The sequence below is a fragment of the Vespula pensylvanica genome, chromosome 5 (assembly GCF_014466175.1).
Source record: "Vespula pensylvanica isolate Volc-1 chromosome 5, ASM1446617v1, whole genome shotgun sequence".
Classification (NCBI taxonomy): Eukaryota; Metazoa; Arthropoda; class Insecta; order Hymenoptera; family Vespidae; genus Vespula; species Vespula pensylvanica.
Genome location: NC_057689.1, coordinates 3,168,540 through 3,191,975, shown reverse-complemented (window position 1 = coordinate 3,191,975; position 23,436 = coordinate 3,168,540). Strand labels below are relative to the sequence as shown.

The following is a 23,436-nucleotide window of genomic DNA, read 5'->3' as shown; positions in this document are numbered from 1 at the left end:
TTGACTTGTTATTATCTACGCTATCCGATCACGCTTACTTCGCTTCTGGATAAACACTGACCAGCTCAACGCAGCGGGCCGCCTTTATATATCTCATCCCTACTTCTCGATTGAGCTAGAAACTTCTCGATTGGTCGAGACGAAACGAGAACATATGGATCGATATTTCCTTCTCGCTTCTCGTTAAAACTCTTTCGAAACTTCTTGAAAAATGTCTATGAATTAAATGTTTTGCGATTTAATTTGTCTTCTTACGTCATTCTGCTTTTCCATCATAATTTTTTCTAAATACAAGCGAAATGATTTACGATTTATAAGAATTTTTCTTCGTTGCTAAAAAGTATCATACGTTTAAAAATAGTTGTGTAGTCATTGTTATTGCGAACTTGCGTGACTTTCGAGATGTTTCGAGACATTAGTATCGATTAGAAGGTAATATACGATTAAAGCTTATTCCTTGCATGTATAACATTCGCGTAAAATTTCTTACGAATAAAAATCAATCGTGAGCAAAATCGTAGCTCTTTCATTATTGTAAATCAAATTATTATGCATTCATTTAATTCCAATAGATTCTACTACGCATTTATAACTACCGTCCGATTGGTCGAACGTTCGAACATTCTATTTCTCTAATGAAAATGATTAGAAAGGACGTATATTTTTTGTAGATATGTATTCTTTTTATTAATTATTTTTTTTTTTTTTTTCTTTAATATATTATTTATCTCATTATGATTTTTCTTTATAAGATTTTCGTAAAGGCATGAATGTTGGAAAATGTAAAAGAATTAATAATTAATTCCGCATATTTATTTGTAATGTTGTTTTATTAGTTTATGGAGATTTGTTAATCACTTTTATACAGATATATCTTTATTTAACATCCTCAAAATAATCAGAATAGTACATCTTGTTTTGTACAGATAAATTAATATTTAAATTAATATAACTAGTCTGACTAAAAAAGAACGATAAAAAAGAAAAGACGCAACTACTTTCTGTTCCTGACAATTAAAAGTATTGTTTGGTTTTTAAATTTTCATGATAATTTTTTTTCTTCTTTGTTTTTCATTTTAGGCCATTTAAAAAGTTAAAAAGCTGCGCTTTGGAGTCCTTATACTTTTCTAAGTATTATCTGGCCCATCTGTACAAAACATAGTCATTGTTTTTAATTTTCTATATATTGATATATAGTTCTGTGATTTAGCAGGGTACAAATCTCCAATTGATTTACGCAAAATTCTTGAAATTACCTACAGTGTAATATTGCATCATATCTTCCACTGTAACGATATATTATTTTTTATACAAATTTTTTACTCTCTTCTTTTATATGGGTATAGAGTTATTTATATATTTTGGAATGAAATAAAACAGAGTTATAAAGTTACGGTCTCCGACTCAGATAAAAATACGTTCGATTAATATAAGATTAATATAGTATAAAATAATAAAAGAAGGAAGAAGTATATATGTGAAAGAGAGAAACTGAGAAATTAATATCATATTATACGTATATATATATACATACATATATATATATATATATATATATATATATATATATATATATATATTGAATGAATTTTTAAAAGGAAGGATTTTTCCTTTGTTTGTCAGTAACTAATGTTTACTTCTATTTTTTCTTTCTCATTATTAATAACAATTAAATTACATTTTACAAAAAAAAAAAAGATCGTGTAACTTAAATAGTTTTATAATTATTAAATAATTAAAAAAAAAAAAACAATAAGGATATCAACAAAATATACACTAACATCGGTGGAACAATGAATAAACATATATACGTATCATGTCTCCTATTTTAAAACACTGGCAGTGTAAAGGACAATGACTGACAAAAATTTGACTTCATTCATTATTCCACTACGCGAATACAAGATATAAATTATATTACAAGATATATATTTAATATAAGTGCTAATATTTAATAAATAATATAATTAAATTATAACATTCTCTGTTTATATATCAAAAAATATAATCGTGACCGAGCATATATTCTAAAATTCGTTAACAATGAAATTTCATTTCTCTAATTTTTAATATTGAAATTATTGTGTGATAATCAATTTACAAAAAAACTGGAATATCTGGGTTTGTACTATTCAGACAAAAAGTTTTTCATGCTGGAAACAAGTGCCAACTATTTTAACTATATTAGCACAAGTGTGTGAATCTTATTTTAGAAGCTGTATCTTACCAAACTCTTATTCTGTTCTCAATATTTATAACATTATACTATGCCTACATATAAGGCAATGCTATAACTGCATGTATTATATATGAATATGGAAAATAGCCTGTAAAGATCGATATAGAATTTGAAGCATTCTAACTTTCCGTGTTTCTATAATGATGCTTTTTAAGTATTGGGTTATACAGCAAACTTATTATGTTAGCTAGAATCGCAAGGGAATAATATGATATTCGGGTATAAAAACGAATCTACTTGATGAATACCACTGAAAGCAGGGTATAGTTTAGGAAAGAATACATGTAGATTTGGAGCATTAATATCATTGACATAATATAATGTAGATGAACAATAGCTGATCAGCGTAAATCAGGGTTATCATTAACTTGCTTTTTTATGCGTAATAATATTGTAGTATACCATTGATCCAATCGTGAGATTGAATCATATTCTTTCACTGCTTCTGTGAAGCCTTCTAGATGTTGTTCCTCGAGATGTTCTATCAATGTCTATGATAATAGAAAAAAATATATATATATATACATAAAAATTTTATAAACATTTAAAGAAGAAATTACTATTAATAATATAATTAAATGATATAATATTTAATACCTTAATTAATTTATACTCTCTAGAATCTTGGAATGCTGGATATTGCTCATGATAACGTTCAATCGCATGTTGTGCATTTAATACATCAACGCATAAATGGCATAACGCGGCTCGAAAAAAGTATTCCTTTGCGCTGTACTTTAATAATGAACTTTCTAATGACGAAGAAGCAACCTGTAAAGATTTTATTTATTTATATCCAAATCACCACTTGAAAATCGTTTGCATGATCTTTTTTATAATACTTGTTCATATATTTATATTATTTATATCGTTGATAATTTACTTCCATACCTGTTCATATATTTGAATTGCCTTCTCATAATTTTCTAGCTGAGCAGCATATTGTGCAACTTTCAACAAACATTTATTTGCAGAGGAATTACTTTCTTCGCCACGAAAGTAATCTGCTGCTTGTTCATAATGATGAACGGCGCGTTCTAAATCAACAGCCTCGCTCTCGTACATTTCCGCTATACTTTGATGATGCTTCGCTGCCATTGTAAACCGACCCATATCGGTATAAATCTCAATAGCTTTTAGCAAACAACTTATAGCCTCTGAAAATAATATATTCTTACTTTTATACAATGTTTCATTTTACTTAATTTTTTAATCTAATATCTTAAGGAAAAAAAAAATAATCATACAAATAATATTATTATACCATTGACATCAGATTTTTTAAAGCAGTTAGAAGCATCGACATAACAATTAGCAGCATCATGACGACTGCCAGCTTTGGCGTGTAAGTCCGCAGCTTCGTAAAATGCACTTCCTGCAGCGCTCCATTTCTTGGCCATTTTGAACATATTTGCAGCACGCTGATAACATTCTACCGCTTCTTCTACTCTGGAGGAACCTCTATATAATCCAAAAATTATTAATATAAGTTTTATATTTTCATTTTTATGCGAATAATACAACAGGTTCAACCATCTATAGAACGTCTTGAATAATAAATAAACAAAAATAATAATGATAAATTTTAATATATTCTTTTTAATAAAAAAGTAATAAACATATTTTAGTATCATTCGTATTTTTTCTCCTACCATGATTCATAGCTTTAATTACTTTTGCGTTTTAGATTATATTACACAAAGAAAACTTACGTATTACTGTACACACATAGACACTAATACGAACATGCGTGTTCCACATACTATGAAAAATGATTCAATAAAAGATCGGATAAGACAACGTATGACAATTAAAAAAAAAAAAAAAATAGAATTATAAATAGAGAAAACATTATAAAAATATGCTACCATAATGTGCATAAATAATATCACATCACGTTTATATTCTTCTGGTCGGACGAGTTCAAGTAAATCAATGTGTTAACATACCCAAATAAAGAACCAAAGAAACCTTTGGATGATAACTTCTTTTCAGCTTCGGCTACTAACTGCATCGCTTTCTGCTCGCTGTCAGCCATTCTTAAGACAATCGTATTACCGTCAAATTTTTATAAGCAACGGATCATTAAATCCAAGTTGAAGCGCACCTTCCACAAATAGACGTCACTAAACCTGATAAAAGCGCAGTGGTAAATCGACTGCCATTCGCAACAGTATAGCCAACTGATACATGATGAAACAATAACCAACATCCAACAAAATTATACACTATCATTTGTTCAATACTTTCGTAATGTCCCTAGCATAAAAAAAAAAAAAAATTAAACTATTAATCCAAAACGAAATCATAATTTAACGTAACAAAAAATAAATTATACAAATTTATTTCGTATTTTCTTAATTTCTATTAATTCAAAAATATACTTATAATATACGTATGCGTGATATCGACACGCATATTCTTTCTCTCTTCCTCCCTCTCTTTCTCTCTCTCCCTCTTGTATAGTAATTACATAACCTTCGTTTAACTTTATTTATTTATTTATTTATTTATTTATTTATTTATTTACTTCTTAAACTTAAACGTACATGTAGTATAATTCAACGATTAGATACGCATTTAAATGATTTAAATAGTTCGAATTAAAATGAGAAGCACAACGTAATTATACATTTTAAATTTGTATTAAAATGTATTTATAAAACTGTACAAAAAAGTGTTCACAATTTAAGAGCAGTGATAATGACAAACGAGATATTTTCGATATAATGTAAGTTATTTGTATGTTACAGATCCTTATAAGAAATATTTTAATTAAATTTATCTACAAATACTACATATTATTTCTAGTTTATTTAAAAACTTATCTGTACCAATTCCAACCGAGTATATTACGTGCCTAAAAGATAAAAATAATGATATTTTTTTTTTTGTATATAATTTTATATAAGAATACTTACAGTAATTATAGTAGCACTGGCTATTTCTTTTGCCTGTTTCAAAGCCTGCTCTGGTTGCTGTAAATCTGAAGTTACAGATATTATTCTATGTAACTGATCAACATCTTCTATTCGTCTTTTCAAAAATTTCCATGTTTCTTCATGATCCTCACTGTTATCTTGAAGCATATATAATTCTGTTGTTTTATAAATACCTGCTAATACTACTCTTTTAGTATACCAATTGATCTAAAAAAGGAATTAATAATCATTAAAAATATAATGTCAATTAATTATATGATTGCAAACTAATCTATAAACCTACGTCAATGGATCTATCACCAGTATAATAACAAATATCATCGACCAAAGTAACTAAATTTGCTAGTACTGTTGGAACGTTTGGTGGAAGTGTCATAAGTGCTATTGCTTGCGGCCAATTTTTTTTATAAGGTATTATCATCCTAAGCCTGGTTTCTATAGCATAACAAATTTGTTTTCCTGTATCTTGTACTTTTTTTGCAGGATCAGCTTGTATTTTTTCATATTTTTCTTTCAGAATTTTATTCAATTCATTATTGCAGGATGAATAAAAATGTGCAACTAATTCAGCACCACCATTTGGAAACATTCCATGAATTATGCCAGGATAACCAATAGATTCAGCACCTTTGATATTCAGCTTTCGATTACATTCAATTATTTAATTTAAAAATATAAAAATTTAAAGAATAAATATCATTTACAAAATAGCAATAATACCAGCGCTAATAGCTTGTCTACTCCATCCTAACTCCGGGACAAAGTTCATCGATGCAATAAGGATTTTTCTCTTCGTTTTTTTTTCATACTCTTCTTCAGTTTCCTCATTTGACGATTCATGTTGTTTTTCCTGGTGAATATTATCATTGGACTGATATCTTACTAGAACTCTTGAAATCAAAAGACTTCTAAGCCCTACATCAAAATAATATATTTTATTGTTTACATTAAATTATATATATATAGTATATAGTACATATATATATTATATATAATATATATATATATATATATATATATATATATATCAATAAAAGCTACAATTTAATTATACTGAACAATTAATTATACTGAGTATATTATGAACAGTAAAAAAAATGGAAGACGCAATTAAATATTAATATTATTTTATCTTCTCATATAATGACATATATATGTAATTCAATATGTTATGATCTATAATAAGATATTTTTTATAGAATCATTTACAATGCACTCATTAACTCTAATTAAAAGACTTTCCATTACATCAAGACCGCATAAAACTTGATGTGAAAATTTGAGTTTTTGTGCAATTGGCATGGCTGGTAATTTTTTATTACCAACAGACAACATCACCTTCTTATCTGCTTCTGTTTCATTAGAAATATGTGATTTATTTTTAGTTTTTGCTTCTTCTAAATCTTTTATTTTAGTTTTCCAATGTGCTTTGCATAAATCTATCCCTTGTCTTAAAGGTTTCAAATAATTTTCCTCGAGCATATTTACTATGCTCCAAATACCAGTTTCATTAGATCGATCTCTGATAAGTAAAAATCTTAAGAGATTTAACGTAGTTATTATTTCATCTGATATCTCTACCAAATCGGTTGCACTACCATAAGGCAAATTACATGCACCTTTTAATAAAGATTCTAAATTGCTTCCAAAAAAATATGTACATCTAGGTGTCATTCCTAAACTTTCAATGATAGATGTTTTGACTAAACCAGTTACCAAGCTAAGAACACCAGAATGGTAACATGTATTATATAAGTATAGTATTACAAAATATCTAGCTTCCATATTAAATATGTTTATAATATATTCATGAAAAACTGATAATGCTTTTTTTCTTTCACTGTCGCTCTCGCAATATATCATCACATTAATAATAGTTTGCAATAACATAACATAAATTTTTAATTCTAATTTATCTGGACCGATAGACATCTTCTCTACACGTTTTACAAGAAGTTCCATAAATATTAAACCTTTAGATATTAATGCAATATCTTGTTCCTTAAGCAGACAATTAACAAGAGTAATGCCAGCTTGAAAGATATAATGTGGATGATATACTTGTGGAAGTTTTATCCATAATGCTTCATTTGTTATTACATAGAAATAAAAGTTAGCATATGCCAAAGTTGGTACAATTTCTTGCAATTCCAAGATTTCACATTTTTCTAGCTGTCCACTTATAGGTTTTTCATCCGAATCCTTATTAATCATTATACAGTCATTCTCTAATATCGAACGATCATTTACAAAATTTAAAGGATACAGTACATCTTTAGCAAGATGAAATATAAGCTTTAATATTTGGTCGCGAATTCTTGATACCGTAACATCTTCGTATAAATAACAAAATGGCCTTCCTAATAAATAAATTAGGAGACCTAATACGTATTCCTTAAATATAATATCTTGTTTAGTAATATCTGTTAGGCTCAATTCTTGGATTAATGATTGTAAGAATGAAACAATATAGGTATACAAATTGATAATTCTATGCGAAATTGCGCTTGTTTCTTCAATATTTTTATTTTTGTTGGAGTCTGATTTATCATAACTTGGTATAGGCAAAGCTTGTATATAAGATTGTATTGTACCAACGCACCATTCAATGGCTTTAGATTTATCGTTTAGTTTATTAAAACTAATTCCAACTGGCTTCAACATTGTACAAAATTTTGTATCATTTTCTAAAGATTCAATTTGTTCTAAAAACTGTAATACAGTCTCAGATGGATTACACTTTTCTGCTATTATATTGAGTATAGTTTCACAACATTCGAATAATTTCTTTTTATTGTTAGCATTAAAACTCGTAAAATAATTGGAAACAATGGGTACGATATCCCACGAAGATTGTTCAATGATTTGTTCGTGAATGTTACTTTTGAATAAAAGTACGGCACTTTCTGGATCATCATTTGTTAAAAATTCTTTTAATTCTGTAATAAATTTTTCTATCGCCTCTTTTTCGTTATTTATAGACATTTTTTTAGGTTAGTCGATGAAGAAACAACGTTTAAATTTATATATATATACATATATACATACATACAAGTTTATAGATTAAATTATCTTTTATTGAATATCAGCTTCGAGATTAAAAAAAAAAATTCAGTTTAATTTTATTTATCTAGAAACGCGTATAAAAGCACAATTTATTTATGAAATTATCGTCACGTCTGTGCGTTACCCTTTTCTCTCTCTCTCTCTCTCTCTCTCTCTCTCTCTCTCTCTCTCTCTCTCTCTCTCTCTCTCTCTCTCTCTCTCTCACTCTTTCTCTGTTTCTTTACTCACTCACTCTCTCTTTCTTTCTTTTTCTCTTTCATATGTTACATCAAAGAGCATAAAAAAACTATATAAAGATAATAACGAAATGTAAGAAATTTCAATCTATATACAATCTAATCAATATTACGTTAAAAATATTTTCCAATCAAAATTTAATGTACAATGTATCATGTCAAAATAATCACTTGTGACGACGTTACATTCTTTACGTATCATCGATTAATTGACGATATATTTAAGCATAAAATATATTAATTTTTTACAAGACTTAGAAAGGAACAATATATATTAATTTACTTTTCATATCATAAAGAGTAAAATTGCTTACCATTCACAACGTATGTTCGTCCAGGTAGAAGAAAGTTGTACACAGCCATATTAGAAATACTGGAAAAATCATATTAAATCATAATAGATTGTACAAGTCCAATAGACAAAATTCTTCTTCGTATATAGCCAATAGCGAGAACAAAAATTAATTAGAGACTAATACCAATGTTGAGAATCCGAAATAATACGATTAAGATCAACAACAATATTGTACCTTTGATCATGATATATATATATATATATATATATATACACACATGATTGTATCACGAATTATACACAGACATACACATCCATACGCACACCATATTTTAATGCAATAAGTTATTTTTCAACAATTTTCGTGAACATTGCTTTGATTTTCGAATTAATTAAAATAAAAATAAAAATCTTATTTCGAATTTCTAAAATATGATACTAACCAATTTCGTTTATTTATTTATTTATTCATTTTTTTTTTTTTTTTTTTTTTTTAATAAATTTTTAATAAATTTTTTTCGTCAATTTTGTACATAATTTGTTTTTATCAACTTAATTTATATCTGTCAGAAAAATTATGCAATTACGAACGATATATTTCTTTCGTGTTTAATAATTATAAAACAACCAATCATATAAATATATTATCAGAAAGTGTTTTCCTTACCTCTTGTCACTCTATCAAGGATGAAAACATAATAATTAATAGTAATTGAAATTTTATATCTCTGATTGGTTATTTCTTGTGATGGATAGTGATGATGTAATTATCGTCTTTATATTATTTGTCACCATGTATTACGTTATCTGTTACTATATATATTAAATAAAGAGAAAAAAATGCAAAAAAAAAAAAAAAATTAGATGTAGTCATTAAATGTAGTACTAAATACGTAATTCATAGAATTTTCTATTTTCATAGAAATAGCCTTAATATCTAGTCGGTTCAATATATTTATAGAATTCTCACGAATTACAATGAAGATATGTAAAATATTACCTGTATTATATAAAAGTGTTTATTTAATTATGTATATGTGAGTCGATTAATGTTATTTCAAATAATTACAGTAACACTAAAAACATTTTCTTTGGTATCATATACCCACCCAAAATATTCTCTACCTCTCTCTCTCTCTCTCTCTTTCTCTCCCCCTCTTCCACTTTCTTTCCCCCACTCCTTCTCCCTCTCACTCCTTTCGTCTGTAGTCTCTTTCGTTTATGATACATTGTTCTTTACACGAGTTCTCTTCGTGACTGTTATATTTTATTTAGTTTCGTCATACCATACGTTTAATGTTTAGCACATTATGAAGAAACGAACGATAAATTATTTTCGGAATTAATTTGTAATAGATTCGTTATCAGAATCAAATAAAATGGAGAAAAATATATGTATAGGTAAGTTTTCTTTTGAACGATTTACGTAAATAATATAACCTTAAAATATGGTCATGAAGTTGATTGTATCATATGTTTGAAAAATAAACGTTTTTCCTAGATTTTGATAGCGATAAAGATAGTGACGTTCCTTATTTCGATGATGACAATAGCGACAGTGATCTGGAATCTCAATTATATGGTTATATTCATTATATGCCACTGGAAAAAGAAACGATAAATGAAGTCCCAATTGTTTCAAAAGTTTTTTCTAATAACACAAAGAACATAAATGATAATGTTACCTTAGATAATAATGAACAAAATCCGGAAAATTCATATAAGTGTTTAGATAGTGAAAGAAATATAGAAAATAGTTCTTGTAAATCTTTTCAATGTAACGAAGAAGTAATTCACAACAATTTGGAAAATGTGACAAGCAAAGATTCGGCTCAAGAAGTATTCAATATCAATGATCCTTATATATTTGATGCAAATGTTGAGGATCAAAATGATATCTCGCCTATAAGAAAAAATCGTAAAAAAAAGCCAAAAAAGACTAAATGTAATATTACAAATCAAGTAACACAACAGTTGCTTAATTATGTCTTTAAAGTTCCTAATAAGTTGAAATCTTTGCAAAATAATCGTTATAATGCTAAACAGTCTAATTCTTCGTGGAATTTATCTAAAGAATTAAAGCAAATGAAAAGAGATAAAAGAAATTTTCTGACCAAATACAAGAGTTCAAAAGAATCTATTAATCAAATTTATACTAAGAAGCATAAAGAAATAGAAGAAATGAATACCAAATACAATGTTCTAAATAAAAAGGAAAAAGAAAAGTTACACGATATTATTGTACATTCTAACAATGGGAAAAATATTGAGAATAATTCTGATTCTGACGAGTCTATATTAGAAGTACCAGTTCCTCCTAAACCCCCACCACCTGTTATTAACTTAAATGATTCCGATGAGGATAACGCGTTACCTAACGAAAAGAATACTATAACAAAAAAACCTTTAAGGGTTGAAGATTACAATACAAGTACCTTTAGAGATCAAGTGAAAAAAGCATTATTGAAATCACAATCTCAATTAATATCTCTGAATAATTCAGAGCTTTCAGATAATGCAGATAATATGGAAGATATAATTTTGAATTGTACAGATATTTGTAAAGGTGCTTCTAGTATTAAAGAAATTAAAGAAATGAGCAAAAATATTCGGAAGGAAAAAAATCCTCATGGTGCAAAAGAACTAAGTCCAAATGTTTTACAAGATAATAAAATTAATAACGATAAAAACAAGTCTGGAAAAAAGAATTTTAATACGAACAACAAACAATTGGATAACAAAGATAAAGGTTCTACAAAAGGAAGAGTTATCGTAGACCAAAATAATACACCTGCATCCATATGTTCAACAAAAAACATACAGAATAATGCATCTGAAGTTATTGTAGTACATAAAAATATAGATTTCACAGAAGATATATTACCTGTAGATGAATTTATCATGTCGCAAAATCAATCAAGTCCAAATAAAAAAAGGAAGCTTGATTGTGAAGATGCAATGAATGACAATGTTAAACGCGCAAGAACAAGTGACGAATTTTATCAAAATGAAGCAAGTATGAGTGAACATAGTAGAAAGAAAGAAGATAAAGATAAATTGGATGACAGATCCTTCTTCATTCCAATGTCAGAGAAGTTAAAAGCTTTTTACACCGACTCTCGTGGTCAAGAAAATTTTGATGTTAGCGAAGTGCAAAGTAAAATGTCCAGTAAGTAGATGACAGTGTTTCTATTTTGTTATTGCATTTGTCTCTTTGTAAATAAATATTGTTTATACATAAATTATAGAAGATCCACGTCTTTGGGCTATTTTAGATGAAGATTTGATATCAAAATGTAAAAAACAAAGATTTTGCGATGTAAAATGTACTCACTGTCATCAGAATGGTCATCTAAGGCACAATTGTCCGATATCACGTAAACCATATAAATGTTACATGTGTGGTGTTCAGGGTCATACGGAAGCACGGTGTCCTAGAAAAATGTGTCTGACGGTAATAGAATATATTTTAAAATAATACTTTTTTACATCTACAACGAAATTAGCATAATAAATATCGATTCGTGATTTCAGTGTGGTAAAAGGCAAGGGACATTTAGAAAAACTTGTGAAACTTGCCGAACACTTTATTGTACTATGTGTAATGCGGTGGGTCATACGTATACAGAATGTCCAGATCTTTGGAGAAGATATCACCAAACAGTAAGATATATTGCATATTTTTTTATTTATGTCTTTATAAATATATTATCTTACATCTGTTATATCCGTATATACAAAATATATAACTTTAATAATCGTAAAATAAAAATTAAAACTGTAATAAATAACAATGTTATTTCAGACAACAACGGATAGGATAAGTATTCCTTCCAACATATTGGGCGTGATGAAGCCTTCCGATCTTCTTTTTTGTTGTAATTGTACGAAACGAGGTCATGATTCTTCTATGTGTAAAGACTACAGATGGTCGCAACATTTTCCTACACCGTCGTTTGTATCGAATTATACAGACGGTCCAACTTATATTAACGAAAAAGGACTTGTACAACAACCAAATGACGAAAGCATACAATCTCAGAACAAAACTAACACCGAAGAGTCTGACACTAATACGCTTATTACCGTGCTTTCATCCGATGATCTTTTACCATTTCCAAAAGAATTATTAAAAAGAAAACAAAGTCAACAAAAGGCGTTTCCACGAAATTTATGGGAAGATGAATCTGATATCGCTTATATCATATACGAATGCGGTAATTTTTATACGATAGAAAATAATGGAATGGAAATAACATACACTATAACTGCAAGAAAGGGTTTCAATACATACCATATAATGGAATGCCGTGTTGTACCACATTTTTTGGAAAGTTTATTAAAGCTGTTTATGTTTGAAGTGAAAATATATAAGAAAATTGATTCAATAAATGAAATAATCTTACGCATCAGAACATACGCTGATTTAATAAATGATTTGCGTAGACTAATCCTATATTGGTTGAGTCTTGATGACGATGAAAAAGATTATGTAATGTTTTTGGATTTACCATCAAAACGAACGGATATGTTAAAACTTTTAAATATGAAAATGCAAAAATTGGGAACAGAATCGGGGAATGCTCTTGGCTTATATGATGCCATAACTTCGACAAAATTTATATTACAGATTACAAGAAACGAACTAAAATATTTAAGCCTGTTAAGTTATATAAAAGAGAATCAGAAGAAGTTACTCTTAATATTGAATGATCATCCAAATCTACGAAAATTTCCAGAGGAATTACGTGAATTTATAACGATTTTAGAACAATTAAAAAGTACGGATGTACCTCTCCAGGCATATCTTCAAATCCTTACAGTCTATAATTTTGTATTCGTACCTCACACTCCACCAAAATCTTTCATAACGAAGTATGGTAAATATTCAAAGCCTAATGTAAATAAAAATGCACGTAAGGGTAATTCTAATACTAATGCTTCCAAAGGAAAAACAATTCAGCAAAATTTACCAATACCAGTTATACAAAGTAATCGGGCATCTAACAGCAATAATTCACGACTCCGAAAACCTAATCAATATAATCCTACTTTGAAAGAACCTCCAAATGTAAATGATTTTATACAGTTAGAAAATACGAATGCTACATATAGTCATGTTAAATATGACGACGTAGTCAACGAGATTAAGAGAACAAGCGAGAGTAATAACACCGAGAATTACAAAGCTACGGAATATAATAATCTACCAGAAACGGCTATAACTCAAAGTGGATGGTATAACAATAATGTTCCTATGGATAAAAATATAATAGAACATAATTTGCCATCTACGTCGCACGATACAGTTCCGACAGATGCGACCGCTGATAAATATACGAATATTACCGTGAATATGTCAAATAAAAGTCAAGCTGAAGAAACTGCAGACAATCTTAAATTAAATATGCATAATTCTAAAACCGACGAGTATCAGAATATTGATAAATGTACAAATATCATTGTTAGCGTATCTAATAAGAATCAAGCTTGTACATCTAATGTGGAAAATGAGAAACAACAAAATAATAATAAATATACAAATATTACTGTCAGTATATCTAACAAAGATCAAGCTACCAATATATCTTCAAATTCAAATAATTCTACAAATGATATTTGCCAAAGTACCGAAGTAAATAATTCGGAAAATAAGATGGACGATGAGAATGGTACAGTGTGCATCGAAATAAATAAAAATGCACAGAATCAGATAGAAGAAAAATCTCAAAAGCATGACATTATAAAAGATTTGGCCAAAGCTGCCAAAGCGGCTAAAGCGGCTAAAGCTGCTGAAAGAGCAGCCAAAAAGAGAGAGAAAAGAAGAACAAGACAGAAATACGATCCTACGACTCAACAACTAAAGAAAACGACAGAGAGATGTTTCAAATTACAAAAGTTGAGCGATACTATTCAGCGAGATTTATCGTTATGTTCATCGGATGATCTTAACTATTGGACATTGTTTGCAGATAGAATTCAAGGCATGGTAAAAATGTGTGGCGTAATACATATTAAAAAGGCTTTAGTCGTCTTGAAAAATAAAATTGCAAAACAAACTGTAGTAAGAAAAAATATTTGTATGCTCCAAAAATTAGTAAACATAGAGCTTCAGCATCAAGAAGAAATAAAAAGTTTGTACAATCGTTTCGATGTCGTTCCTTGAAAAAATAATGCGGAAATAAGCAATTAGCATAATTTCTAATATTAACGCATTTTATTTTAATAATCAATTTTAATTAAGTTTTTGAAAGAATTCATGGGAAAAAAATGTGATTGTCTGTAAAGATTATTTTTTCTCGTTTTAGTTTTCTTTTCTAATTATGTAAAATACACTTGCGTATTAATTACACATGAATTAATTATAAGTTACGCTTAAACTTACATTTATGTAACACACAGAATTATATTATATATTTGTTAATGATATTAAACAAATTATTGCCTGAAACAAAAAAATTTGCATTTTTAATATATTCTTTGTGTATCTATTGTTGTGTACTTTGTTATAAAAAGCTATATAATATACAATATATAAATATAAATTTTTTTTTATGCTGATTCATTTGATTAGTATAAAAAAAAAGAATAGTTTGAAATTATCATATTTTTTTATTCATCACAATGATGATTTCTCTTATAATTAGGATCTGATACATTGGAGATTGATTGTCACATGAATCTTGTAAGAAAATATTAATTTTTAGAATATGCATAAAAAATAAAAGATACTTTACGATATTTTTGTTCCAATGATAAAAGTTTAAAGAAACTATATACTACAGATAGTATTTGTATTTTGTACGATTAAATTATTATTTATTTATATCGTTTAAGCAGAGAAAGATTCAGATAAATTATCATTGAATTCATTTATTGACTAACTATACAGCTCATAAAATATCATATGTAGATTCATATTAAAGAAATATTTATTATTTAGACATTGTATATTCCATTTAGATGTCACATATTTTTATCTATGTTTCTCGCATTTCTTTATGCCACAGTTTGTACAAAGTCAAACATATAAACACAAAGTTCTATAACATCGTTCTGTTTACAATATATCTTTTATGATATATTTCTTGCAAAATATAATAGACACTTTGTGAATTTTACTTTTTCATTGGCGGAGGACCACTTATAGGTGGTGGAGGTCCATTCATAGGTGGTCTCATAGGTCCCATAGGACCCATTGGTCCCATCATCGGACCCATTGGTCCCATAGGTCCCATCATCGGTGGTCTCATACCCATCATTGAAGGCATCGGTCCGTGTGGACCCATCATCATAGGACCGCCAGGACCCATCGGTCCACCAGGATGCATACCAGGTGGTGGCATCATACCTGGCGGTCCTTGCGGTGGTACTCCAGGTCGTGGCCCAAGACTAGGTGGTGGAGGTATAGCTGCTCCTTTATTTGCTGCAAATGGATTGGATGCAATTTTTCCAGCTTTGAAGGCTGCTGTCGTGGCATCGATTAAATGCTGAGCTTGTTCCTCCATCCATTTTTGATAAAAGAATTTAACATTATCTTTGTGTTTTCGTCCTTGGCAATGAGTTTTTCGTACGCTCGGCGAATCGTGCGTTAAATACGTGTCACAATAATCACAATAATACTTTGGCATATCTGCAACTTGTTTTTATCATAAAATAAATCGTCCTTTCGAGTTTGGAAATATAAGCACAATTAACAAGCAAATTTTCCAATTATCGACGATCTTTATAGGTTATGTTCTCGCACATTCTGTTATGTTACTCGTCGGATTAGTTTCAGAGAACGCCGTCATATAACAATGGTGACCAACTGTTAGTCACAAATAGAATATTTCTGATCGTTGAACGTTAATTCTAATCGATGCAATTATTATTTAGTATTATCGTATCGCAATAATATTCTGTCTTTTTTTTTGTTATTTACCAATTACGTAACAATTAACTAATACGTTGAAACAAAATAGTTATTCGTTCGCGAGAATAAAATTTTTGAAAGTTTCCTATTCAACAGTTGTCAGTACTGTCTCGAAACCGTTAAATTTTTATTTAGTTCGTTAAACCGTTTCGTTCGGCCGGGAGAAAAGAAAATTATAATAAAAATTTGAAATGAAATGTATTCGTTATATCAAGAAGAGAACAGAAGAAAACGAATTGCAGAAAGGCGAGGTATGAATATAATGAAATTCTTTTCTTCTCTTTCTCTTTTTTTTTTTTTTTTTTTTTTATTATTATTATTTTGAGCAAAGTACAAAACGTAATTTTCGGCTTAGAAACTATTATCGCGCGTTTGCTCTCTCGTAATTATTATTATTATTTTTTTTCCTTTTCTTTGTTTCTTTTGCGCATATACGAGAAGGAAAAATGAATTTCGCGAAAATACATTATATCGAGAACCGATCGTGATACATACATACGTTATTTATCATTATTCTTGAAATAAGTTAATTAAGGCAACTCTGTCTCAACGTTATTATACATTAGTCTTTTCTTTCTTGAATATATTACTATTCGTCGCGTACATATGTATATTCCGTGATAGTAAAGCTTTGCCAATCTCGTTAGACTTGGGATGTTATATTCGGTTAAGTCGAAATATACACATACATACATACATACATACATACATACATACATACATACATACATACATACATACATACATACATACATACATACATACATACATACATACATACATACATACATACATACATACATACATACATACATACATACATACATACATACATACATACATACATACATACATACATACATACATACATACATACATACATACATACATATATACATACAAACATACATATGTAATCGAAAACGAGTATGGCTTGAAAATTATCGTAATAATTCTATGTATATCTTTCACTATTATTTATATTCTTTTATTATCTCGATAAATAAGAAACGAAGGATAACTATCTACCCCGACTAGACTAGCAAGCAAACGACTTCAAGCCAGGTGTGTAACTTTTCCGTGTGTCTTTTCTTTTTTTTTTTTACGCTACGCGGTTTTTTCTTTTTCTTGTTTTTTTTCTTTTTTTTTAATAATAATAATAATAATAATAATAATAATAATAATAATAATAATAATAATAATAATAGGATCTCTTATTTACAAAAAAAAAAGTGACTCCTAAATCTATCCTATAGGAGAGGTACAAGTTGCGCAATATTATCGCAAAAGGCGAAAAATAAATTAATACATTAACGAGGGATTCGTTGAAGATAATTAAACAAAAAAAAAAGTTAAAATAAAAAAAAATATATATATATATATATATATATATATATATATGAAAGGACAACGCGAAAGTTTACGAAAGGCGAGCAGACATTTTTGTTCTAAGAATTTCGTATGTCTCTTTTTATAACATCACGATACAGAGTCACGCTCTTTTTCTAATATTTTTTCGTCGTATATTTTTCTGCGAAGAAAAGAAAGAATTATTATTATTATTATAATAGAGCGACTCCGCGCATTCGATAATCGATGTTACGCTATAAGGCATTACATACATATAAATATATATAAATAAATATATATATATGTATATATGTATATATTATATTATCACGTTCTAATCTTATTGCTCGAAAAATTGATCTAAAATCTTTCTCGATGTTGGAAGTCGTTTGACTCATAAATCAATAAACAATTCGTGTCTCCTTTAAATTTTGTAATTTGTTTGGATCAGAGAGCTGTTTCGAGGGTGGGTGCACTGGGACTACGGGTAGCAACGTTTTGAGAATTTACGTGTTTGGGTGATTCGGATCTCGCTCGAAAACGTTTGCCGAAATAAGCACTTTGTTGTACTTGATCGTTGGCGATCGTTGGCGTGCTAGATAGAAATTGAGCTCTTGCCAATTGATTGCTCAATCGTCTAGATTCGATCGCGTTTACGGCTTCTTGCCCTTTCGAGGTGAGCCGTGAAGAATTATGCGAATACTGTAGTAGAGAAACGCCGGTATTGCTGGTGGTTGCGATAGTGGTTGCAATGGTGGTTGCGATAGTATTAGTGTTGATGGTATTGGCACCGTTTTCAACCAGGTTATAAGAGGGTAAAACTTTTGGCTCGATTTGCGTTATTCTGTTAGGCGTGCGATTATCTTTTTTGTTGTCAAGATGGGAATTAGATAGATCGTCAACGGAGGACAACAGTCTAGCATCGCACGATTCGATTAAATCGTCCTCCTTCCTCGTATCTCGTAGATTATTAGCGAGTTCATTTCCGAGATCCAATTGTCTTTTGCTGTTCAATCTGGAGATAGGCGAGGTGTTCTCCGGGGAAGGTTTCATAGCTTTCTCTTCAGCCGCGGTATCCTCGATGATCGTTGAAGATAAAACGTCGGTCCTTGGCGTTTGGAATCTCCAAACCGAACGAGGACTCATGACTTTGGTCAATGGAGTTTGCGATGGATTTACGATGGTCGATGATTGTTGCAGTTGTTGTTGATGATACTGATGTTGTTGTTGTTGCTGTTGTTGTTGTTGACACTGTTGTCGAGAAAGTTTTAATTGTTCTGCCGCCGAGAGTCTCGTAGGTCCTACCTTGACGCTTTGTTGGAGTAACAACCGTTTGAAATCTAATCGTGAAGTGGCCGATGGGGAATGTATCGGTTGAGAGATGGGTATCTGAAAGAAAAATAAAATGCGTAAACGAGCGAAGAGAGAGAGAGAGAGAGAGGGAGAGAGAGAGAGAGAGAGAGAGAGAGAGAGAGAGAGATTAATTACTCCTACCTCAGTTGGTTTCTGAGATTCGGGACTCCAACTGTGTCGGTTACCAGCCGGCGTTTTAATCAGAGAATTCATCGAACCGTAAGGCGACATGTTTTCCCCGTCGTCTTTGATATTCAATCTCTTCTTCGACTTATGAATGGCCGCGAAAAGTTCCTCGTTCGACATTGTACTTTTACTGGGCGATAAAATCAAATTCGTCGGTGTGTTTCTACCGGACGATGAGGATGGTTGAACGGGTGTACTTCTGCCGGATGAACTTGGTACAGGCGATGGAGAATTCCCGGTAGTTAGAGCGAGACGTTCGGCAACGGTTCGAGCAACCGATCGTGCTATAGGAGTGGAAGACTCGAACCCGTTACCGTAACCACCTCCGATGGGGGAAATTGGATCGTGCTTTAGGAGATCTGTACTAGTTGGTGGCATCGCGATGGGTTCGTTGACGGGTGAAGAAGCGAAGAATCGATAGCCAAGCGCGGACAGACTCAACGGTGTTGCGAATCTATACACAAAGAGATGTATATATATATATATATATATATATATATATATATATAGAGAGAGAGAGAGAGACAGAAGAGAAGATTTGTATCTTAAAAATAAGAAATCGATCGGCAATTCTCGTTCCCTCTCACCTATTTCTGACATCAACGATCGGCGTTGTTTGCTGTTGTTTCACGAGTCTCTTCCTCGTCTCGAGTTCTTCCAACTTCCTATTACTCGCTAAACGAACTTGCTCGGGAAGAACCTGCTCGGGAAGAAGAACCTGCTTAGGAACCTGCTCGGGAACCTGCTCGACAACGGGCCTTCGTCCTTGTCTGGCTAACATGTGCATCGCGCTTAGGGAACCACGTCCAAGACCTCTCGTAATGTCCGGAGTAACGCTTCGAGGTGGCTCGATCTCTCTTTGAGCTCTTCTCGTTGGTAGAGTATAGAATTGCTGTTGATCGAAGCCCCCCCTTCCGGCCATGCAAAATCTTTGATTCTTCGCATTTTGCATTTGCACTGATTGACGGTCACAATTACGTAATTGGTAATCGCAATAATTCGATATCTTTCGTTCGAAAAACTTTTGATCGTCGTTGTAACGATAATAGTGTTGGCAATTGTTCCGAGGATAATTGTTCGGAGCGTAAACTCGTCGTTCATCGTAATTTCCATGGTTTCTAATTTCTTCTTGATAACGTCCTTGATTACCTTGAGAATCTTTCGATATATCTTTGTTGTATTTGTGCGATTTTTCTTTATCCCCTGGCGTTGGCGGCCCGATATAAGCTGGGGGTTGTACCGCTATCGACTCTGACGGTATTGCTAATAAATTATTGTCTGAAACAGAAAATTTATGGCTTATAATTCTATTGGTGATGAGATATTAAACTCGCGATTCGATATCTTTTTATTTATTTATTTATTTATTTATTTATTTATTTATTTATTTATTTACTTTCCTTTTTTTTTTTATTTTTTTTTTTATTTTTATTTTTATTTTTTTTTTTAAATACTTTTCGTAGAAAAATCGTAGAAGCCGCGTCTTTATATTAGAATTATCTTCTATTGAAACATTTTATGCATAATATATCTTGTTTTATGTGCTGTTAGAGAATCGTACGTTATTATTATGCTCATGTTATATTTCACGATTTGCGATAGTAACAATTTGTTTTTATGTTAAAGTTCAACGAGTACGCGTTAGTAATAGTTATGTTCTTTATGTAGCAATATTAATTCTCTCGCGATTAAATTTTATTTCATAATTTAACTGTATTATCTTATGCTTTAATTTATTATTACTTATCTCCTAACGAAGATTTTTCTTTAATGGATAGCGCGCATCGTATCGTAGTAATAATAAAATCAAATTATCGTTAAGACTCACGTTACAATGTGTTTAACATTAATATCTTTGTGTTAGTACAAAAAGCATAAATGCAAGCATGTTGTAGAGAAGCGTGAAAGATAAAAAGAAAAAAAATAAGAAAAAAAAAAATAAAATAAAATAAGAAAAAAATAAAACACAAAACAAAACAAAACAAAAAAGAAACAAAAACAGTGACATGCAATAACTATATATGCAAAAATGCTTATATATATATATATATATATATATATATATATATATACACATATATGTATGATAACACACAATATAATAAAACGTCGAAATCGACATCGTATGATCGAATAAATTCATATCATTTTACAGAGTAATTCTTTATTTCGTCATAATGCATTTTACAATAAAATAACGAAGTATCGATGTCGGTCTTCGAACGATTTATTTATTTGTTTATTCTGTTTTCTTCATTTTTTGCGAAGTTATAAAAGTGTACTCACCGAGCATGGAGCATGGGACATATGATATGTGGGTGAGTTACTAGTGAGGGATGCCACACACGCGTGAAGTGCATTCTTTTTTTTTTTTTTTTCTCTCTCTATAAAACTATTATGTATATGTACAAAGATACAAAAAAATAAAATACAAAAAAGAAAGAAAAGAAGAAGAGAAGAGCAAAAAGGGAGAACAGGTGATGGAATATCGAAGTTGGGGTAAGGGTGGGCTTGAAATGGAATGGGGGAGGTTGAGGTGAGATGGTTAGGTACGATTAGATACAGATACACATATGTTATGTACATACAGGGACACACGCATACACATATTATTACGTACATACGAAAGAAAAATGTGTCTAGTATAATATAAAGAAATGTTATTTAAAATCATATAGTATAATAAATGCGAAGGGAAAACGAGAGTGAACAACGACTCAATGCAATTTCATTTTCTTTTCTTTTTTCTTTTTCCTTTTTTTTTTTTTTTTTTCTTCTTCATTCAATAATAATGACGTCTATTATTCACATATTGTATAAAGTAGAAAAAGGATAGACAAACTATTCACATACGCACACATTCTCGTAAAAAAATAATAAAAAATTAACAAAAAAAAAAAAAAAAAAAAAAAAAAGACGGAAAGAAGGAGTTTTTGTTCGTATATACAAAAAATACGCGAATAGAGTTAGACACATTCCGATGCTTTCTTACTTGGCTATCTTTCATTCTATTTTCTTGTCGTTGGAAGACACAAATAATATATATATTTATAAAACTTACATAAAAAGTGAGAGAGAGACAAAGAAAGAAAGAGAGAGAGAGAGAGAGAAAGGAGAAGGAAAGAAAGTAGAAGAAGAAAAGATAGAAACTTAAATGGTAACGCATATACATGAATATTACACATGATAGCGCATGCTCCCCTGCCCCAGATCGTAAGTACGTCCCTGTATATATAAATATATATATATATATATATATGTATGTGTGTGTGTGTTATTATAGCTGCAAAGCTCGGATAAAACGGCTATTAATCGTTCTCATTCGTGAAGAAGAAGCGATATGCAGAACCAAAAAAAATATATACATATATATGTGTGTATATATATATATATATATATATACACATATATAAATTCTAAAGAAGTCCCTTAGATTTTGTAAATTAATGAAAGGGACTCTTTCTATTGGTTGCTCCGATTTTTCTTTTCTTTTCTGCGTTTAACGATCGCACATTTCTTTCTTTAAGCTACTTCGACCACCTGTGAACATAATAATTACATTGTGCATATGACACCTGGGTGCAGTTGCATTATAAAGGTGCAGAAAGTATTCGAAACACAGCACAATCAGTGTGATAATAAGAAATAAAAAGTAAAAACTAAAACCCAAAAAAAAAAAAAGAACAAACAAACAAACAAAAAAGAAATAAAAAATAAAAATGAAAAATAAACGGGGCGAATTCCAAGTTAGTTTTTTGTTAGTGCTGGACGATACTTACAAAAGGGAGAGGCGAGCACGCAAACATGAGCTAACATGCGATAATAATACGGCGAATCTCAAGGCACGTGTGGTT

At 30.0% G+C, this 23,436-nt stretch overlaps 6 protein-coding genes across 11 annotated transcripts in view; 1 reads left to right on the top strand and 5 right to left on the bottom strand.

Annotated features, from left to right (window-relative positions):
- Positions 1-1,908: 1,908 nt before the first annotated feature.
- Positions 1,909-4,420, bottom strand: LOC122629356 (alpha-soluble NSF attachment protein). The gene is made up of 5 exons (XM_043812727.1): positions 4,189-4,420; positions 3,504-3,700; positions 3,131-3,396; positions 2,837-3,010; positions 1,909-2,730 (listed from the first exon to the last, which is right to left on the bottom strand). Exons 1-5 carry the CDS (start codon positions 4,275-4,277, stop codon positions 2,581-2,583), a joined length of 876 nt encoding a protein of 291 aa, XP_043668662.1. The 5' UTR covers positions 4,278-4,420; the 3' UTR covers positions 1,909-2,580.
- A 298-nt stretch (positions 4,421-4,718) lies between these two features.
- Positions 4,719-9,591, bottom strand: LOC122629357 (ubiquinone biosynthesis protein COQ9, mitochondrial). Of its 2 annotated transcripts, none has more exons than XM_043812728.1 (6): positions 9,446-9,591; positions 8,798-8,856; positions 5,902-6,096; positions 5,465-5,808; positions 5,161-5,388; positions 4,719-5,099 (listed from the first exon to the last, which is right to left on the bottom strand). In XM_043812728.1, exons 2-6 carry the CDS (start codon positions 8,844-8,846, stop codon positions 5,064-5,066), a joined length of 852 nt encoding a protein of 283 aa, XP_043668663.1. In that variant the 5' UTR covers positions 8,847-8,856; positions 9,446-9,591; the 3' UTR covers positions 4,719-5,063. The 2 variants fall into 2 exon arrangements, with proteins under 2 accessions (XP_043668663.1, XP_043668664.1); XM_043812729.1 differs by lacking the exon at positions 9,446-9,591 and adding an exon at positions 8,963-9,000.
- LOC122629352 (glomulin) lies at positions 6,292-8,326 on the bottom strand. The gene has a single exon (XM_043812718.1). The coding sequence runs from the start codon at positions 8,164-8,166 to the stop codon at positions 6,358-6,360; it is 1,809 nt and encodes a 602-aa protein (XP_043668653.1). The 5' UTR covers positions 8,167-8,326; the 3' UTR covers positions 6,292-6,357.
- Positions 9,592-9,962: 371 nt separating the features above from the next.
- LOC122629347 (MATH and LRR domain-containing protein PFE0570w-like) lies at positions 9,963-15,230 on the top strand. Of its 2 annotated transcripts, none has more exons than XM_043812711.1 (5): positions 9,963-10,179; positions 10,280-11,947; positions 12,027-12,232; positions 12,313-12,441; positions 12,584-15,230. In XM_043812711.1, the coding sequence occupies exons 1-5, from the start codon at positions 10,158-10,160 to the stop codon at positions 14,942-14,944; spliced, it is 4,386 nt and encodes a 1,461-aa protein (XP_043668646.1). In that variant the 5' UTR covers positions 9,963-10,157; the 3' UTR covers positions 14,945-15,230. The 2 variants fall into 2 exon arrangements, with proteins under 2 accessions (XP_043668646.1, XP_043668647.1); XM_043812712.1 differs by having other exon boundaries at positions 10,267-11,947.
- Positions 15,231-15,635: 405 nt separating this feature from the next.
- On the bottom strand, positions 15,636-16,671 carry LOC122629362 (U1 small nuclear ribonucleoprotein C). The gene has a single exon (XM_043812737.1). The coding sequence runs from the start codon at positions 16,407-16,409 to the stop codon at positions 15,897-15,899; it is 513 nt and encodes a 170-aa protein (XP_043668672.1). The 5' UTR covers positions 16,410-16,671; the 3' UTR covers positions 15,636-15,896.
- A 1,790-nt stretch (positions 16,672-18,461) lies between these two features.
- The window catches only part of LOC122629344, a 75,826-nt gene continuing 70,851 nt past the window's right edge, over positions 18,462-23,436 (bottom strand). For 2 of the 4 annotated variants that reach the window (XM_043812702.1, XM_043812703.1), the window contains 3 exons: positions 20,170-20,860; positions 19,521-20,036; positions 18,462-19,484 (listed from right to left, as the gene is read on the bottom strand). In XM_043812702.1, coding sequence (XP_043668637.1) covers positions 18,491-19,484; positions 19,521-20,036; positions 20,170-20,860 — 2,201 coding nt within the window. In that variant the 3' untranslated portion in view covers positions 18,462-18,490. The remainder of the gene's footprint in view (positions 19,485-19,520; positions 20,037-20,169; positions 20,861-23,436) is intronic. The other 2 variants (XM_043812704.1, XM_043812705.1) reach the window with 1 other exon arrangement.

What these genes read in the sequence shown, in the direction of transcription:
- LOC122629356 (XM_043812727.1), bottom strand. Translation starts at nt 4,277, where the DNA reads ATGGCTGACAGCGAGCAGAAAGCGATGCAGTTAGTAGCCGAAGCTGAA. An exon ending in TAAAAAATCTGATGTCAATG is followed by an intron (nt 3,397 to 3,503) that starts GTATAATAATAT and finishes TATTATTTTCAG; the next exon opens with AGGCTATAAGTTGTTTGCTA. An exon ending in GAGAGTATAAATTAATTAAG is followed by an intron (nt 2,731 to 2,836) that starts GTATTAAATATT and finishes CTATTATCATAG; the next exon opens with ACATTGATAGAACATCTCGA.
- LOC122629352 (XM_043812718.1), bottom strand. Translation starts at nt 8,166, where the DNA reads ATGTCTATAAATAACGAAAAAGAGGCGATAGAAAAATTTATTACAGAA.
- LOC122629357 (XM_043812728.1), bottom strand. Translation starts at nt 8,846, where the DNA reads ATGGCTGTGTACAACTTTCTTCTACCTGGACGAACATACGTTGTGAAT. An exon ending in ACGAACATACGTTGTGAATG is followed by an intron (nt 6,097 to 8,797) that starts GTAAGCAATTTT and finishes ATTTTGATGTAG; the next exon opens with GGCTTAGAAGTCTTTTGATT. An exon ending in CCAGTGCTACTATAATTACT is followed by an intron (nt 5,100 to 5,160) that starts GTAAGTATTCTT and finishes TTTATCTTTTAG; the next exon opens with GCACGTAATATACTCGGTTG.
- LOC122629347 (XM_043812711.1), top strand. Translation starts at nt 10,158, where the DNA reads ATGGAGAAAAATATATGTATAG. An exon ending in CTAGAAAAATGTGTCTGACG is followed by an intron (nt 12,233 to 12,312) that starts GTAATAGAATAT and finishes TCGTGATTTCAG; the next exon opens with TGTGGTAAAAGGCAAGGGAC. An exon ending in GGAGAAGATATCACCAAACA is followed by an intron (nt 12,442 to 12,583) that starts GTAAGATATATT and finishes ATGTTATTTCAG; the next exon opens with ACAACAACGGATAGGATAAG.
- LOC122629362 (XM_043812737.1), bottom strand. Translation starts at nt 16,409, where the DNA reads ATGCCAAAGTATTATTGTGATTATTGTGACACGTATTTAACGCACGAT.